General features: G+C 45.8%; 1 protein-coding gene across 2 annotated transcripts in view; it reads left to right on the top strand.

The window, feature by feature from the left end:
- The window catches only part of PLXNC1 (plexin C1), a 141915-nt gene that overhangs the window by 23237 nt on the left and 100036 nt on the right, over positions 1 to 18642 (top strand). For both annotated transcript variants that reach the window (XM_034987834.1, XM_034987835.1), the window contains exons 3-4: positions 7007 to 7141; positions 10530 to 10630. In XM_034987834.1, the coding sequence (XP_034843725.1) occupies positions 7007 to 7141; positions 10530 to 10630 (236 nt within the window). The remainder of the gene's footprint in view (positions 1 to 7006; positions 7142 to 10529; positions 10631 to 18642) is intronic.

Genomic DNA, 18642 nt, shown 5'->3' with positions numbered 1-18642 from the left:
CATTTCTGAGCTCTAACTTCTGTGCCGGGCATTAGGACCAGTGTCTGCCTGGTTTAACTTGTTTCATTCTCATGAGTCAATAGTGTTACCATCCCTAACCTTATGAATGAAAAAGACCTTGCTCAGAGCAAGTTACCTCACTTGCTCAAAGTGATTGGAACTAAAGCAACTCGTCCCTCAACCAAACTGCACTGCTAATTAAAAATGCAGTCTGCAGAGCTTGGTGGAATTTGTGGAACTGTTTTTGTTTTGTTTTTAAAATTTTCTTTCACATATTAGAGTATCTGGGTTAATACCAAGATGCAAGCATTTGAGGTTTCATGAGAAGGGGCTCTGGCTTCTGTGGGTTTCATTTGTTCCTATTTGGGGACGGCATCTGGCAGCCCAGCAGAGTGTAGACATCTGTATTAGAAGAAGGCAGAGGCTCTTCCTCTGAGCTGCAAGTAGCTCATGGGAGTCTCTGAATCCCCTGTGGGACAGCTTTTCCTCTGTGGGCTCTTGGAGAACAAAGGTAGGAAATCTGTGTTCAAGTTGATTTTTGGAGTGGCTCTCGTGGTAGGAGGCTAGTGTTGGGTTTCTCAAACGTCCCTAGGACTGAAGTAGGTTTCAGGGTTCAGAAGCCCTATCATGCGTGTCCCTTCCCTGTGTTGAGCAGAGAAGCACCGCTCACGCTGCTTAGAGTGAGGACTGATTATCTATGTGGCCCTCAAAGCTCTATTCCCACAGGTGGATTTCATTTATCCAAGCCATGGAGCAAAATTCAGACCAGTTCCAGAAAGTTCTTCTGTATCCTCGCAGAAGGCAAAGTGTGTGATACCTGAAGTCAGCCTTGATTCTGGTTTTAAAGTTGTCAAATGAAAATAAGACATAACAAAAATAATAAAATATCAGGACAGGCTCTCTTTATATTCCCATAGAATGTTCAAATAAAGGAAAGGAGGGCATGCAGAACCCAGGACAGGACCTGGGCCCGGAAGTAGGGGTAGTGCGGATGGCTGAGCTGAGGTAACAGACCAAAAAGCCAAAACAGCAGGAAGTGCCAAAACTTGGAAATGGCCTCCATGATTGGCTGCTTAGAGTGGCATGTGAAGCTAGTGCAAGTTCACCTCCATCTCATTCTTTCTAGTTCGTAAGTTTGCAAGGACTCCCCAGTTTAGAACTATTACTGCCCTGTAATCCACAAATTGAGAATTTGTGGCTCAAGCTGTACTCTTCTCTTACTTACTATTACACTGAAATAAGTAGATTGGAAATAAAAGAGGAATTTGCCTTAATCTTTATATTTCACCTTTGTTACTCCTAACTACGGAAGCCCATTAAACACTGTTGGATAATTGCCTTGCTTTCTCGCGTGTGTGTATGTGTGGTTTCTGTCCCCTTTGCAGCATTTCTTAGAAATTATTTATTTAAAAAAAATGAGAAGATTGGCTTGGTTGCCCTTTAACTGGTTAGCCCCACAGAGTAAGGCATAAGGAAAGAAATTTGGAGTATGTATTTTAGCTTTTTGAACACCCATGGCTTTTCCTGTCATGGTAATGGTAAAGAGAAAAGAAATAGTCTTTTGTTTAATTTTTCTCTCCTACACCACCTCCCCCCGCCCCCCCACCATTTTCCTCAGCGGGCTATCTTTTCCGTGGGTGGTGTTGAACTTGAAATGTAACTGTCTGGTATAGAAGTCTCACACACCACACATTTTGGGACTGGAGTTGGGAGGTTTTTTTTTGCATGCAACAAAAATCCTAAGGCTAGTTAATAGCCTACCGTGAGGCTTCAGGAAGATGTCAACAGAAACAATATGTTGACCCAAACTGAAATTCTCTATTAGGGAAAATTTGTTTTCTACACAGGCTTCAGCTGGAAAAAATCTGAAGAGTCTTATAAAAATCTCAAATACTAATAGAATTTTTTTCATTTAATAAATATTTATTGGGCACCTTTTATGTGCCAGACACTATCCTGGGTGCCGAGGATACAAAAATGAATAAAACAGGCAACCCCCTTGCTCTCGTGATGGGAAGAAGAAGACAGAAAATACATAACTGAATTCATCAGCAATAAAGCCATTTCAGACAGTAGTAAGTGGTCTGAAGGAAATGGACTGATGGGTAGACAACGACAGTGGGGTAAGGTAGAAAGGCAACCAGGGAAAGCTTCTCAGAGGAAGTGATATCTGAGACTCAAAGGATGAAGGGATAAATGAGAATATGCCTGGCAGAGGCTCAGGTTGACTTCAGATCAGAGCTATATTGAAGGGGAATTCTGGAAGCAAAAGATAAAAATCCACATCATGCCCAAGGAACGCGTATGAATTGGATGAGTTGCTTTTATACAAAACTATACCCATTTTGGGTTTCTGTGACTCATTGTTACTTCCTGCGTCACTTCACGGATCGAGTTCTTTCTCCAAAGCTGCCCAGCTAAACTGAGCTTAGGAAGGAACATTTCCCATGCTCCAGTCTTGCTGGCTTTCTTCTCTGTGTTGATGTTGACATGAATTTTGCAGTTAGAAGATCCAAGTGTTGCTTTGATGCCCCTGGGATGGGCTGTGTGGATGGGAGGGGGAGGAGGTGATATTAATAGAAATCTAGAGGGGAAAGAAAGCCATGTCTCTCCTGACCTGGAGTCACCTGAGGGAGAACCACAGCAGCAGAGACCCCGACCCCTCCATGTAGCATGTTTGGGCCCCCTTGTGATGTAAATGAGAAGCTCCTATTGTCCTGTCCTTGGGGTTATGGAGATCCTTCTCCGCAGAATCTAGCAAAAAGAAAAACAATTTGGGGGGCGCCTGGGTGGCTCAGTTGGTTAAGCGACTGCCTTCGGCTCAGGTCATGATCCCAGGGTCCTGGGATCGAGTCCCGCATCAGGCTCCCTGCTCTGCCGGGAGCCTGCTTCTCCCTCTCCCACTCCCCCTGCTTGTGTTCCCTCTCTCGCTGTGTCTCTCTCTGTCAAATAAATAAATAAAATCTTTAAAAAAAAAAAAAAAGAAAAAAGAAAAACAATTTGGTCCACTCACCCTCACTTTTCAAATTTAAATCTTATGTATTTATTTTCTGAGATAATACATTGGCATTGTTCCAAATTCAAAAGAACCAGGAGAATAGACAGTGAAAGTCACACCTTCCTGACGTGTGGAGCAAACAGGGATATGGGTTTCTTGGATATCCTCCCAGAGATATTTTATAGATGTCTGCAAGCAAAAGGGGGAAGATAGTCTTTCTCCCATTTTGTCAATTATACAATGTATTAAACATGCTATATATGTATATAAACATGTTTATGCTGTGTATATATATACATACACACACACGCACACATAATATAATGTGTTAAACATATACACAAAGAGCTTCCTAATTATTTTTATGGCTAAATAGTACTATACTGTTTATACTATATTTAATCAGCTCCCTATGATTGGACCTTTAGGTTGTTTCAATCTTTTGCTTATAATGTGTGATGCATTAAATCTCCATGTACATATGTCATTCAACATACGTATGAGGGGCTGTGGGGTCTAAGGGTATGTGCTTTATAATTTTGATAGATAATGCCCAGTTACCTTTCACGGAAGTCTCACTCCCACCATCAATGAAACATAATCAATTTCAGCCCAGCATCCATAGTTATCAGGACAAGGTTTCAGTGTAAACCACTCTAGGAAGCTCATTTAGGAAACTGGTTGGTAAAGCCTGGTACACGGTACCGCAGAAAGGCTTTCCTGCCATAATTCGGAGTTCCAGAGAAAATCCTGGTGCCTCATCTGCAGGTGAATCAAAGCTCCCCCAAACTAGATTTTGCCAGCCCTTACCCATCTGCATCAACCATGCTCCAAAGTCCCGATAAAAACTGCAACGTAGCTCCTAACTCACTTAAAATGGATGAGTGGTGGTGTTTTGTAAATTATGTTTTTATTTTGAAGCAAATCCCGGACTGTGGCATTTCACCCCCCTGTGTTGCATTACACATCTCTAAAAAACGATGGGCAGTTTAAGTAACCATTCCCATGATGCTATTAAAACAAAGTTATCAGTCGTTCTTTAGAGTTACCTAATGTTGCGTTTGCATAGCTGAATTTTCTTCATTAGCTCAAGAATATCTTCTGAAAACTATTTTTGTTCAAACTGGTATCCAGACAGGATCCTCAAATCACACGTGGCTGCCCTGTCTCTCTCAGTCTAGAGTGGCCCCCTCCCATCCTTTAGCCACCACCATTGACTGACTGGGGAAATGAAGTCTGTTGTCTTGTCCAATGTCTCACATTGTAGATTTGGCTGTTTGTTTCCCTGTGGTGTCACTCAGCGGCTTCCTCCCCTTTCTGCTTCCTAATACTAAATGAAAGTTTGCACTGAAGGCTTGATTAGATTCAGGTTTGGTTTTATTGGCACGAATCATAGGTGGTTCTGCCCAATGATGCCTTTGACGTGATGAATTCCTCCTGGACGGCAACCTGTCTTCTCTTGAGCTGCACTTGAGAACATTTTTATCAATTTTTTTTTTAACTGGTTTCCTGTTTCCTCTCTTCTCTATGACCACTTTCTAGAGCCTGATCAATTGTTTGTCTCTGAGCTGATTAATAAGGACTATGAATTAGAGACGGGAAGACAAGAAACTGGCAGGCCCACACTTGGGCAGTGCCTGCCCAATGTTTCCCTACATTCATTGTTCTCGGTAGGCTGATGTTGTCCAATAGAACTTTCCATGATGATGGCAATGTTCTGTATCTGTACTTTCAGTATGGTAGTCACTAGCCAGATGTGGCTAGCGAGCACTTGAAATGTGGCTAGTGTAACGGAAGTTATACATTCTCAATTAAATTTAAATTTAAATAGCCATATGTGGCTGGTGGCTACCGGACTGAATGGCGCAGCTATTGTCATTTTTAGAAGACTTGAGGTGCAGACCTTTTCCACCTCCCTTGGGACCTAACTGCTGCTACTTTTTTTCTTTTAAAGTCCTATTTTAGTTATTGAGATTGACTCTTGCAGAGCTGCTCCTGCATTTAATGGCAGTTCATGGGCTCCTAGTGAGCTACCAGTTGTACCAAATCCAAGTGGACTTGACCCAGAGCAGATGATTGGAAGGAAGTCACCACTGCAAGACAAACTCAGGGCCAGGTCCTGGGAGCAGGGACACATGCAGGAAGATGCTCCATGTGCCCAAAATGATAAGGAGTCTTTGATAAAATAGCAAATATGTAATTACCATCAGGATATGTGGTACAGGATTGTTCTTGCTCAGTAGATGCATGAATGTAGACTTTGTCTGAAAAGAGTCTCAGGTGCCAGTTTTTCTTTTACAACCATGTGCCCAACATCACTGCTGTTCTCAGTGATAGAGACACAAATGTGGATATCATATATGGATGTGTTCAAACTGATGAAGTAATCAAACACCTTCGACTTTGAAAGTATTGCATTGGGCAAGGGGAGGGTATAAAGAACATTAAGACATGGTGTCTACTCAAGAGGAGCTTGCAGTCTACTAACATTAACATCCACTGTATATTTATTACGTGCTAAGCATCTTTCATAATTCTCCTTTGATCCTTAACAGTTGTATATAAGAAAGGCATTCTTAGCCCCATTTTGGAGATAAGAAAGTTGAGGCCCAGGAAGGTTAAGTAAGTTACTAGTTCAAGGTAGCACATCGTACTCAAAGCATAGAGCCAGGACACACACCTGAGCTCAAGCTACCATTCTGTTTCTCCAGGACTGTGGTAATGGTCTCCTGACACATCTTCACACCCATGCTTCCAGCCTGCCCCCAACCATGTCAGTGCTCTGCTCAAACCCTGCAGTGGTTCCCTCTCTCTCACCTGGAGTAAGAGTAAGGTCTTTATACGGGCCTACAAGAACTTATGTTCCATACCTCTTACCTCACTGCCCACTGCGCTCTGCCTCACTTGTTCTGCTCAAGCCACACTGGCCACCTCAGGTTTTAGGGCCTCAGGACCAGTGGGTTGCTTGTCCAAGATGTCACCCAGACATCCAAATGACCCACTCCATCATCTCCTGCAAGTAGCTACCTAAATATCACCTTTCAATGAGACCTACCCTGAACATGCCTCCTTATGTCTTTACCCACTTTATTTTGACCTACATCACCTTCTAATAGAGTTTATAATTTCCTTATTGTTGGCCACCACTCCCCTACACACACACCCAAGTTCTATGAGGGTAGGATTCTACTCCCCCACCCTCCACTCATTTGTTCAATGCCATTTTCCAAACATCTAGAACATGCCAGATACATTGGGGCTATTCAGTAGACATTTATTGACTGAGGTGAGTGAAACTCAGGTGTGTCCAATTTCAAAGCCACACTTAGCTATTTTTATATATAAACACACACCTACCTGTTTGGGCCTGTTCAGTTGTCCTGGTTACTTTAAAATGTGTAAGTATGTAGAATTGTATAGGAGAATCAGAGTCTATGTCAAGCCGACTTCCTTTGGTTTTAAAATCACCTGGCATAGTATTTTTTTTTTTTTAAGATTTTATTTATTTGACAGAGAGAGACACAGTGAGAGAGGGAACACAAGCAGGGGGAGTGGGAGAGGGAGAGGCAGGCTTCCCGCCGAGCAGGGAGCCCGATGCGGGGCTCGATCCCAGGACCCTGGAATCATGACCTGAGCCGAAGGCAGATGCTTAACAACTGAGCCACCCAGGTGCCCCCACCTGGCATAGTATTAAGGGAGCTGTCTCTTGTAGCTTCTTGTAAAGCCAGAAGGGGTAGGGAATTGTGGACTTCGAGCTTCTACCTGTGAGGATACTGACCCAGCACCTAAGTTTGGGGTGTGTGGGTGCGTGTGCTCGCGCATGACTGTGCTTGTTCTTACCAGCCTTGTGGAAGACTGAGACAGCAGATGCTTAAGGACTTGGTACCTCAGCCCATATATGTAGTGAGTAAAAGAGCACGTGGTCTTAGAATTAAACTACAAGTCTTGCCACCCCGCTGTTTGATGTATTTAATAGAAATCGTATTTCTCTTTTTGAAAAAAAAATAGGTTATTCTTGGTGAGAATTTGACTTCAAATTGTCCAGAGGTTATTTATGAAATTAAAGAAGAAACACCTGTTTTCTACAAACTGGTTCCTCATCCTAAGAAGAATATCTACATCTATCTAACAGCCGGGAAAGAGGTAGGTAAAAATGCTAACTATTGCTTCTGACTTCTGAGTAAAAAGTGTTTAATTAATGTCATTATCTAGTAGTGAAGCTTTTACTTTGAACTATCGAGTTTAAACCCTGCTGCAGGCTTCAGGAAGACCCGCAGTGGCTCACAGACATGGAATTAAAAACCTTACTATCAGCAAGTAAGCAAGAAATATTACCTATTTAGACAATTTTATTATTGGCTGTATTTCCAATGCCAAGTTTTTCAGAAGAGGATGTGCTTGCAAATGGGCGCATAATCAGCAAGGTAACTGAATTTACCCATTTATTGTGTGGGCACTGAACGGTTAGATGCATTTATGAATATACCGAATGGGATTGGCTTTGGAATTTGGGGTTAATATCAGGCCACAGTCTCATACACATTCATGAACCAGGAAATGTATGGCACTCACCCTCCTCTCTTAATTTATCTGGCTGTTCTAGTTTTTCTTCTTGCTTCTGCTTACTGAAATAAAGAGAATATCTTTTTCCATTTTCTTCATTTTTACAAAGTGCTTTCACCAAGGGAAGGAAAGAAAACGAATTTGTATTCAATCCCTACTGACCATGTACTAGTTACTATTCTAAATATGGTCTCTCTGTGTGCATACCGTGTGCTTGTTCACCCCCATAAAAACAATGTTGGTGAAATAGGTTAATAATTTAATGAGATAAAATTACCCTTGTTTTATATATGAAGAGCCTAAGACTTGGAGAGGTTAAATAACTCACCCGGTGTGTGTGTGTGTGTGTGTGTGTGTGTGTGTGTTAGACCTTGTCAGGGCTGGGATTTAAACTCTGGCCAGACATTAAAGCCCGTGATAAATGAGACCAGATCCCAAACTTGTGCAAACTAGCAGCCTATTCTGGCACAGTAATTTGGACCCATGGCCACCAGAACATACAAAGTGCAAAGGAAATCATTGAGACTTACGGAATGATATAATGGGATAACAGCGGCCCTTGGCCCATCCCCACTTTCCATTCTTTGTCTCTCATTCTAAGGGGAATGGCAGTGATAGCAAGCTACATGTGCTGTTAGAGTCACAAGGTAGGTACACAAGCACTTTGTAGTCTCCAGAATTCCTAGAAAGGCCATATTGCCTTTTGCATGTTGCAAAGTCAGTTATGTCAGAATGACCACGTTGGGAGGGACAGTGGACCTGGTCTACGTTGGTAAACCAGTTGTTCACCCTATAGACTCTTCTTGAGTGGCTTGTTTCACCACTCAACGCTCTCCATTCTATTTCTTCCCTGGGCTTCCTGCACTTGAAAGATTTTTGTCTGCTCCACAAACTGCATGTATCAAGTAACTATTCCCATTCCCAGGCTTTATTTATCAAGGGCATCTGAAAACTGCCAGCCAGGGAACGGACTGTGCTACCACATGGAGCTGATAAAATTCCAGCCCAAAGCAGAGACTCTTGAAGTCTTGCTTGGCCCGTGCATGTTTTTTCCATTCAACTTTTTGAAACATTGTGAATAGCTCATAAATTCTCATTACTACTTTCCTAGGAACTCAAGACTCTAATCTGGGAAGCACTGGGAGAGCCACAGATAGCTGACAGGTCCTCACTTTCAGGAAGGTAAAAACTGCTTAGCCTCTGGTCACTCAAAGCCTGAAGTCCTAGGGAGGGTTTTTGACTGGGCATCAAAGCCAGTTATTTGTACATTCTTCACTTAGGTTTACTGCTGGGGATCCTATTAGTAAGATTCTGGTTGAGCCAGTATAATCCCTAGAGAGGCAAAACCTAAGGAAGGTTCTTTCCCAGACTCTTGGGGAGATAGTAACAGCCAAACTAATATGCCCTGGTACATCCATAGAATATGTGGCCATTGAAAATAACCACATGAAGATTTATGCATTGCTGTGGAATAGTCACTAGAATGTGTTATTAAGTTAGAGAAGCAGATCCAATGTAAGTACTTACAGTGTTCTCTCTTTTACATAGAGTTATGTTGTTTGTTTAAGTACACTGTATAATGGTTCTCACAGAATGTTCTAGAGACTCATATTCCACTAAGTGTTCTGGGCAAAAGTGGCCCTTGGAGGAGATGTTATTGACTATATCCCTCCTGGAGTATCATGAGCATATTCAAAGGCTCTCAGAAGCCTGTTCTAAGGAAATCTATTTGCCTTTTCAGTATAAGGTTTCACATGTTTGTTGGACTGTGGGACTTTTCTTCACACAATAGCAATAGCCAACATTTATTGAGCACTTAGTATGTGCCAGACAGTGTAATAACCCCATGAAGTCAGCAGCACCATCACCATTTCATAGATGAGAAAACAAGGTTAGAGAGATTACATATTTATGAACACCCCCCCCCCCCAGCATTAAAAAGATGTGGTGTGAGCTACAAGGAAATAGCCACATTCTGGTCAACTCTGGCTCAGGCTGGTGGTCTGCCCCCACATCTTTCAGCAACACTGAGGATGTGAGAAATGGACAAGTGTATCCTCCATGAAGTCAACTTAGAATTGAGGAGTACTCCTCAGGATAGCCTATTTTCCTCACGAACCCTTTCTAGAACTCTCTGTTTCTCTAACCTTTTAAAGAAGTTACTTCTACCTTCTAGCATGTAGCGCTTCCTGGCTTAATGAGTTCTGCAAGTTCCTTACTACCTGCTGTGGGATTTTGCCTGCAGAAAATGTGCCATGCGACACTGGGGTCCTCTCTGCCTCCTGCCACCCCACTTCCAGGCTCTGACTGACTGTCTCAGATGCCTGGGTGTGCCCAGCATGGGCACCTGCTCTGTGGGGTTGCTGTTTCCTGACAACTAGAAGAGGCAGCTCGAGGGGCAGGCAGTGATTTCTTTTCTTTTCAACTCCAGTGGAGAGAATGCGAGCAAGCGAGCCAGGAGCTGAAGCGATGGAGTTACCCTGGAGGGGGTGTGGGATTCTCCTCATGTCCATGTCCAGCACCAGCCTTGTGCGGACACTCCTGGGTCAGAGCCTTTGCCATCCCCAGGTGCTCATTTCCAAAGCACCACTGACCGTAGGTCAACTGTCTCTGTGTGAGGACCAGGTGACCTGATTCCATGGCCCCTTTGGAAATCATTATTAGCCGGTCAGAAACCTGACTGCGTATCAGACTCACCTGGGAGAGCACCGGAGAATACAGACCCCTCGGCTGGGTCCCAGACCTACCAGCAGGAGTCTCTGCAGCGGGGGCAGCAGGGTATCCGGGGATCTGCACTTTCAAAAGCTTCCCCAGGGGATTCTGAGGACTGCTGCCCCATGTCATTACAGAGTCATTCCGAGTTCAAGTTGATAAATGTGCTCTTTGTGGCCCTACATCAGATAAGGTGTTGCCGTTTTTCTGGTGTTGCTTATGATTCCGTCTGAAGCGCTGTGGTATTTATTTTTAGGTGAGGAGAATTCGTGTTGCCAACTGCAGTAAGCATCAATCCTGCACCGAGTGTTTAACGGCAGCAGACCCTCACTGCGGTTGGTGCCGTTTGCTACAAAGGTATTTCCTGATTCTTTCTCACCAACTCACTTTTTTGGGGCGGGGGGCCGGGGAAGGGTTATGCGGCAGAACACTTGTTGCCCTGCTCTGACGACCCGTTCCAGTGACCTGGGGGCACCGAGCGCTTGGCCGCCGACTGAACTACCCTGGGGTAATCCTCCCCATTCTCAGCGATGTTCCCAGCTGTGCCAGGGCCGCGAGACGGTTGGACCCGAGCGCTCAGGGGTGCCCAGCCTGGGGGTGCGCGCGGGCCGGGCGGCGACAGGAGGAAGGAGAGGCTGGAGATGTCAGCTCTGCTTGTACTTTCTACAGAGCTCTCCAAGACTCTGGGGAGACAGGCAAAAGGTTTTCCCTCCGAGGAGATAAAAGAACAGGGATGTTTGAAAATTTTCAACGGGATCCTCATAATGTGTCGCCTGCGGTTGGCTCGGGGGAAGCCTCGTTATTGATGGTGCTGTCTCCGAATGCGTGGTTCGGCTGGCGGGCCTGCTGTACAGCCTGAGTCTCGGGGCAGAATGGGCCGGGCCTGGTCTTGAATTGCGATGGTCACGACCCACCCAGGCTCTGGGGCGACTTGTAGTGGCTTCCTCCCTGCCTCGGCAGCTCCTGGTCGCTGGGACCGGCCTGGTTGGGTTCGCTGTTGCCGTGGCAACCGAGTCCTCGGGCTCCCACTACAGAAGCGAGGAGGAGAGTGAGCGCCTGAGCTGTAGCTTGGTCGGGGAAAGAAAGAAAGAACAAACCAAACCAAACCAAACCATAACAGTGTCTGTCAGTTTGGTGCTTTCAGTTTTTAAAGGTGAAAAAGGATAAGGAGGAGTAGAACAGGTGCAGAGAAGCCGAAGGCTGAACAAGGGGGCAGTTTGGGGAAAGAAGAGAGGACTGGGAAGAGAACCGGGGAGCCTCTGGGGATGGAAGCCCAGGGCAATGAAGGGAGAGGGCGAGAATGCAGTATAAGCAAGAGGTTCCGGAAACAAACTAAAAACGTGGGGACAGAATTAATTAGGAGTTCCCGGAGGAAGTCGAAAGCTGCGATGCAGCAAGACCAGCAAGACGCATACTTGCCCTTGCCTTTTGCTGCGCTTCCTCATGGGACTGTTGCCCTCAGAATCACTGGCAGACAGAAGAAGCAGGGCCGGGAAGATGCTCATGCATCATTGTAATTGGGTAGGAATGTTTCCTTCGTGTCGCTTGCCGAGTCTAGAGTTTAAAGAAATTAACTGATCCTGAACAGCATTTCATCGTCACACGCCCACTACACAGTTTGCCGTGTTCTTTCCCACCCGTTCCATTTAGGTAGGTTCCCTGTCTATACTTGCAGAGCTCCCTGCAGGGGTTAATTAGAGCAGTGGCCGGGATTCATCAGCCACGCAGAGCTAGTGGCTACTATTTTGGCAAACATAGGTCTGGAGCTCGTGGGCGAGGTGTCCGGGCTGGTGAGATGAATTTTGGGGGTTAGATGTGTCTAGATGGGGTGTAAAGAAGCCTGAAGACCAGACAAGGGAGGCCATGTTGATTGAGGGGAGCAGTAGTTGGGGAACTGAGCACAGAGGTGGTGCAGTGGCTGGGGGTCAGGGAGATGAAGAGGGGGAGGGAACATCCAGAAAGGGAGGAGGAAAGACTGAAGAAGGTGGCTTCCATTATGCCAAGGCAGGAAAGGAGGGAGCAGTCCGCTGTGCCAGATGGTGCTGAGGGTTTGGGCAAGAGAAGGGAACTGATCCACTGGACTTAGCAGGTGATGGTTGGTGACCATGACAGGGGCCGTTGTGGCAAGTGGTGCTAACGCAGCAAGAGAAACTAAGGAGAGAGCAGAGCAGAGACAACTCTTCAGAGGAGCTTTGCTCAGGAAAACAGCAGAAAGATGGAGCAGACACTGGAGGAGAAAGTAAAATCCAGAGGGTCTTGTTGTTTTTAAGATGCATGAAAGCACACTGTGCTTTGGGGCTATTGGGGAAGTTCCAGTAGAGAAGGGGAAACTGATGGTGCAAGAAAGAGAAAGGGTTGCACAGTGTCGTGTCTCAGAAGATGAAAGAAAATGCGATCTAGCGTGAGCGTGGGGAGGCAAGCCTCGGGCAGGAGGTGCGCAAGTCATCCTTGGTCACAGGAGGGAAGGTGCAGAATGTGGGTCCTGGGGCAGGTGGGTGGGGGAGGTGTGTGCAGCGTCAGTTTGTATTGCTTATGTCATGTTCAGTGACTTCGGACCAGTGAGAGTGAGGTGGGGGAGGAAGTGCTGGAGGTTTGAAGGGAGAGGAGAGAGAAGATAGGAAAGAGAGCTGGACAGAGAATGGAGATGGGAAATACAGAATGATTGCCAGGTAGCAGGAGGGTCCCATTGAGGACAGTCGTCTTGCTTTTGAAGCGAGAACACTCAGCGTGGTTTTGCTTTCGAAGGCTGCATTCAGCTCTGCTGGTGTAGTCATAGAGTTGGGGAGAGCTAGATTTAGCAAGGTAGGGCTTTGCAGGAAATACATCAAGAGAGGGGAGAGGGGCCTAGGAACTGAGGGGGTATCCAAGGGATGGATGATGGTATTGACGTGGATATTTTTACTTAAAGTAGTGGACTCTGGGCTCTCAGCTGGACGTGAGCTCCAAGGAGGGGAGTGGGGTATGGGAAGAGGGGGCAGGATCTGTGCATGGAAGGTTGCGGTTGGATTTAAGATTTGTTGGAACTGGGGAACTGGAAAGGGTAGTAGTTGGACTGCAGGGAGGTCGTGGATGGGGGTGGTGCTATTGGTAATGACAAGGTCTAGGGTACGGTCGTGCACTTGCAGTAGGATGGAAGACAAGATCGTTGGTAGGGAGAGGGTCAAGGAACTGAGGTAGCAGAGTGTTAGATCAGTCATCTGTTTGGAAATTACAGTCCCCAAGACTGACTGTGGAAACAGTGTCAGAGCAAAATAGTCCAGAAGAGGAAGGAATTGGCAGGGGTGGGGGTGAGCTGTAGAAGGTTGCAACACGGAGGGCTTCGGGGTGGCGTGGGCTGATGGTGTGACTGCCTGAGCTTCCAAGCTGGGGTGCATTGGGGGGCAGGCTTGGAAAAGGGGAGGAAAGAAGAAGCATCCAGAAAAGGCAGCAGGACACAAGCAGGACACTTAGGACGAGCGAGAGGAAGCAGCCAGCCCCTGAGCTGGCTTCGAGGAAACTGTATCCCCAGGGGAGAGGCTGGTTTCGTAAGCACAAGAAAGTAAGAGGTATGGTCAGAGAAGAGGTTGGAGACACCGGGGCATTTACTGACGACGGGCTAGGAGTTCTAGCCTTCTGTAAAACTAGGACTCAGGCTTCCCCTGGTTCTCCTCTTGCTCCCTCACCCCTGTCCCAGTACTTTCCGAGAGGAAGGGTGCTTTTAAAATCTAAACCAGGTCATGTCATTCCCCGGTTTAAAACTTGCCCTGGCTTTCTCTCTTAGAATCCAGTCTAACTCTCTTACTACAGGACCGACATACATTGTCTGACCGTTCTGTGCCTCCCATGCCTCCCTCCCTTCTGTTCACTCCACCCCCCCACACTGGCTTTCTTTCTGACTTAGGACTATACCAGGCTTGTTCCTGCCTCTGGTACTTTGCCCTTGTTGTTGCCTTAGTCTAGAATATTCTCCCCCAGATCTTTCCGTGGCTGGCGCTTTCCTGATCTCCCAGTCTGAAGTGGCCTCACCTCACTCATAATCACCTCACTGTTTTATTTTCATCACCGCCCCATCACTGGTCTGAAACGATCTTATTTCTCTGCCTCTCTTGTTAAAATGTAAGTTCCACGAACAGAGGGTCCTTGTCTGTCTTGTTCACTACTATATCCCCAGAGTCTAGAACAGTGCCTGACACAGAGTAGATGCTCAAAAAATATACGTTAAGTGAATGAAGTAGATTGAGTGATTGAGAAACTCTACCAGTTGTGGGTTGAAACTTGTGCATAGAACATTCTAGACTGATGGCCCTTCCCAGCCACATCAGATCACTTGGTTTCAAACTGGCTTGATTGTGGCCTAAGACGAAATAAAACTAAGCCTCAGATCTGTGACTCATATTGAGTTCCAGTACCATTCAAAATTAGGAATTCTAAAGGGGGATGTTTTCTTATAACTGTAGAGCATCCTACTGTGTTTATTTTAAATGTCACAGATTTATTTAGAAAAATAATTTATTTTCCCTTTCGAGAAGGTTGAGCTTTCTTGCATATGTGTCTAGAAAATGGATTTGTTGGGAGTGGGGGGTGGGCAAGAAAACTATCTTAACTTCCTTTTGATTGGGTGTTAAGAATAGGCATCTAGTATAAGCAGATAAAAAGCAATTAGATAAACAATGAGCTCTAAAATGTCTAGTATTTTATTGTTAGAACCTCAAATCCAACCTGTGCTGAATTTGTCTGTGTGGGTGGAAAGCGAATTTTTGCAGGCTGAATATCTTGGGTTTGGAAGCAGTTTCTCAGTTTTTCCCATATTGCAAAGCATAGCACATGTGTTCAGTTATGGATTTCCACAAAACTGGCAATCCTGAACCAATGAACGGGTGAGGTTCCAAAAGTTCATTTGCAAGTTTGTTTGGCACTCAGAATACATTTTCCCATAGAAACAATGTCATAAATTAAGGACTCAGTCCCAAGCCAGCCCACAAAATCCCATTTATTTGGTTTTAACAAATATTTATCGAGTATCTACCAAGAACCCAGTGTGGGAAATGAGACAGCTAGGTGTTGCTGAGAGAAATCAGATGCCATTCTTGGCCTGAAGGAATTCACATGCTAGCTAGGGAGACAGACATGTCAATAGCCCACATGCATTCATTCAGTCATACATCCAACTGACCAATATTTATTGAGCACCTGCGATGTGATGAGGCCTACGCTGGGTGCTCGGCTCAGAGTTGTTTCTTGCCTTCATAGAGCCTGCAATCTAGTGAGGAATGTAGGCCAGTGTATCAGTCAGGTTTCTGGTCCAGGGATACTGTGTTAACAAACTCTTAGTGGCTTAAAATAAAAAACATTTATTCCTCTTGTTCATGGGTCCGCTCCAGTGGGAGAGGATGGGGTTGGGGGTAGGGATGTCCTCTGCCTCAAGATGCTGGTGGAGAGGCTGATTCGGGTCGTCTTCACACATCTCTCATCCTGCACATACCGTTGCCCAGGCAGACAGCAAGCAGAAGTACGAGAGGCGTGCTCAACTGGGCAGCACATGCAAAGCCTCTGCTCATGTCATGTCTGCTGGTACTCCACTGGTGAGCACAGCCCAAGGCCAAGCCCAGCATCAGTGGGGTGGGGAATATGCTCTGCCTACTCTAGTAGGAGACCATGGAAATGGGGCCAAGGGTAGGGACGGGTCATTCCAGTACAGGAGAGAGTGAAGAGCTGGGCACACAGTCCAGTCTACCTTAACAAGTAAAAGAGCTCCCAATCTACCAATAAGTACATAGCGTATATAATAAGGGTTTGCACAGAGGCAGTGGAGGATTCCATGGGGGCACATAAAAAACGTCTAGCCCACCTTCACAGTAAGGTGGGCGTTTGCTGCAAGAAGAAATGTCTCAGCTGAACCTGAGGCGTGAGCATGTATCAGCCGGATAAAGCCGAGGCAGGTGACAGGTGAGGGAACAGGTGGGCCGGAAGCTGTAGGAGCACCTGGCCCGATGCTCAGTGTGGATGGAGCATACAGCCTTGGGGTGCGGGGTGGAGGGGGGAGCCGTTGAGAAAGTGGCATGGTAGGCAGGAGCAGTGGAGGACTGGCCTTATAAGCCGTGTTAAAGAATTTCCATTTTGTTGGAAGGACTTTGGGGAGCTATTGCAGAGCTTAATTAGAAGAGTGACCAGTTCAGATGTGTGTTTTAGAATAAGCATTCTGGTGAAGATAGACTAGAGGGGCTCTGCTGGATGCTGGCAGACCACTTAGAAAGTGGTTTTAAAACAGCAAGAGATGGGGAACTGGTTAGAGGGATGATAGTAGCAATGGGAAGAAATGGATGGACTCAAGAGCTATTTGGGAGATTGGATTGACAGGACTTGGTGATTAATTAGATTCCCCCTTGAGTCTGACACACTCAGAATAGGGTTATAAAATGAAAAATAAAATATCAAGGTGGCCATGGCCACTGTTTTCCTGGAAGATGTATTCTTTCTCCCTGATCTAAGTCCTCATAAAGACAATGAAGAAGTGATACCCAAACATATGATGTATTCTTAGTGTGTCCCAGGCATTGGACTAGGCACTAGATTGGAGCCCAATGGATGAGAACTTGTCCCAGGGGCAAGGACTTGGGAGTGATGCCAGAGCTGAGTCTCAGAGGGTGCAGTGGGGTGAGTTCCTGTTCTTTTCCCAGCAACACAGTGACCTTGATGTTGAGATGGTAGAGGAAGGAGTGCGGGTGTCTGGCTTGGGTGACCAGAACGACAAGGGTGTCATTACTGAGCAGGAATGTAGGGGGGGGAGTGGCCTGTTTGGGATGCACAGCAATGCCGGGGGTGACTTCCACTCTGGCAGTCCAGGCGAGGAGGAAGAGTGCAGGGCCTGGAGTCGGCTTGCTTGGGATTGAATCCAGGTTTCTTTGTGACTTGCAGATTCCTTATCTTCACTGTGCCAATCTCCTCTTCCATAAAGTAGGGCTAATAATACCTTAGAGGGTGGCTGAGAAGATTAAATCAGATCATGTGCATAAATCGTTAGTTGTAACCAAGGTTGGGAAAGGCTTCAGAGAGGAGGTGGCATTAAAATTAGGTCTTGACTAAAATTAGCACAAGAGACAACAGGTGTTTGTGAGGATGCAGAGAAAGGGGAACCCTCTTGCACTGTTGGTGGGAATGCAAACTGGTGTAGCCACTCTGGGGGACAGTATGGAGGTTCCTCAAAAAGCTAAAAATAGAACTACCCTATGATCCAGCAATCGCACTGCTAGGTATTTACCCAAAGGAAACAAAAATACAGATCCAAAGGAGTGCATGTACCCTGGTGTTTATAGCAGCATTATCAAAAATAGCCAAACTATGGAGAGAGCCCAAATGTCCCTTGACTGCTGAATGGATAAAGATGTGGTATATATATATTTAAACACACACACACACACACACACACACAGGAATATTACTCAGCCATCAAAAAAATGAAATCTTGCCATTTGCAACGACATGGACAGAGCTAGAATGTATTTTGCTAAGCAAAATAAGTCAATCAGAGAAAGATGAACCATATGATTTCACTCATATGTGGAATTTAAGAAACAAAATGGATGAACATTCAGCAAGGGGATAAAAAGAAGGAAACAAATCATGAGAGACTCTTAACAATAGAGAATGAACAGGGTTGATGGAAGGGGAGGTTGGGGTGGGATAGGTGGGGGATGGGGATTAAGGGCACTTGTTGTGATGAGCACTGGGTATTATGTGTAAATGACGAACCACTCAACTCTACTCCTGAACCAACACTGAACTGTATGTCAACTAACTAGAATGTAAATAAAAAAAAGATTAAAAAAAAAAAATCAGGCCTTGAAGCCTGAGTAGACTTTCCGGAGGGGAAGGCATTTTAGAGGATCCATCATAGTGAGTGGTCTTCTGAGGGAGCGGCAGATTGGATCGAAGCCCTAGAGCGCAGTGGCTCTAGAAAGAAGGATGGGCATGGGGGCTTGGGTGGGACCAGGATGTGAAGGACTCTGAGTTTGGACTTCATATCAGTGGGTGCTGGAAACCCACTAAAGGATTTTCAGCAGAGGACACGATCATATTTGTGTTTTAAAAAGATCATCCTGATGGCAGGGTCCAGCACGAACCGCACTAACCCGAGCACCAGCTTTATCAGACTTCCCAACCATCCACCTTCCAGGCTCCACTGTCTTTTGGTATATCTCGTAACGAACGAGCTTATCTCCTGTCTCGTCCTGAGTCATCTACTTGGCCACTCTTCCTCCAGCCTTCATGTACCTCCCCGCCTCTCCCAGCGCCACCATGGGGCTCCGCTTGCTCTGGTCCTAGTCACGTAATGGAACCGGGGTTGGGTCCTCTTGAGAAAACGGGTCGTGCAGGAAAGACCAAGCTTCTTT

The sequence above is a fragment of the Mirounga leonina genome, unplaced genomic scaffold, assembly GCF_011800145.1.
Source record: "Mirounga leonina isolate KUSES-001 unplaced genomic scaffold, KU_Mleo_1.0 Mir_418, whole genome shotgun sequence".
NCBI lineage: Eukaryota > Metazoa > Chordata > Mammalia > Carnivora > Phocidae > Mirounga > Mirounga leonina.
This window is presented reverse-complemented; position numbering and strand designations above follow the sequence as displayed.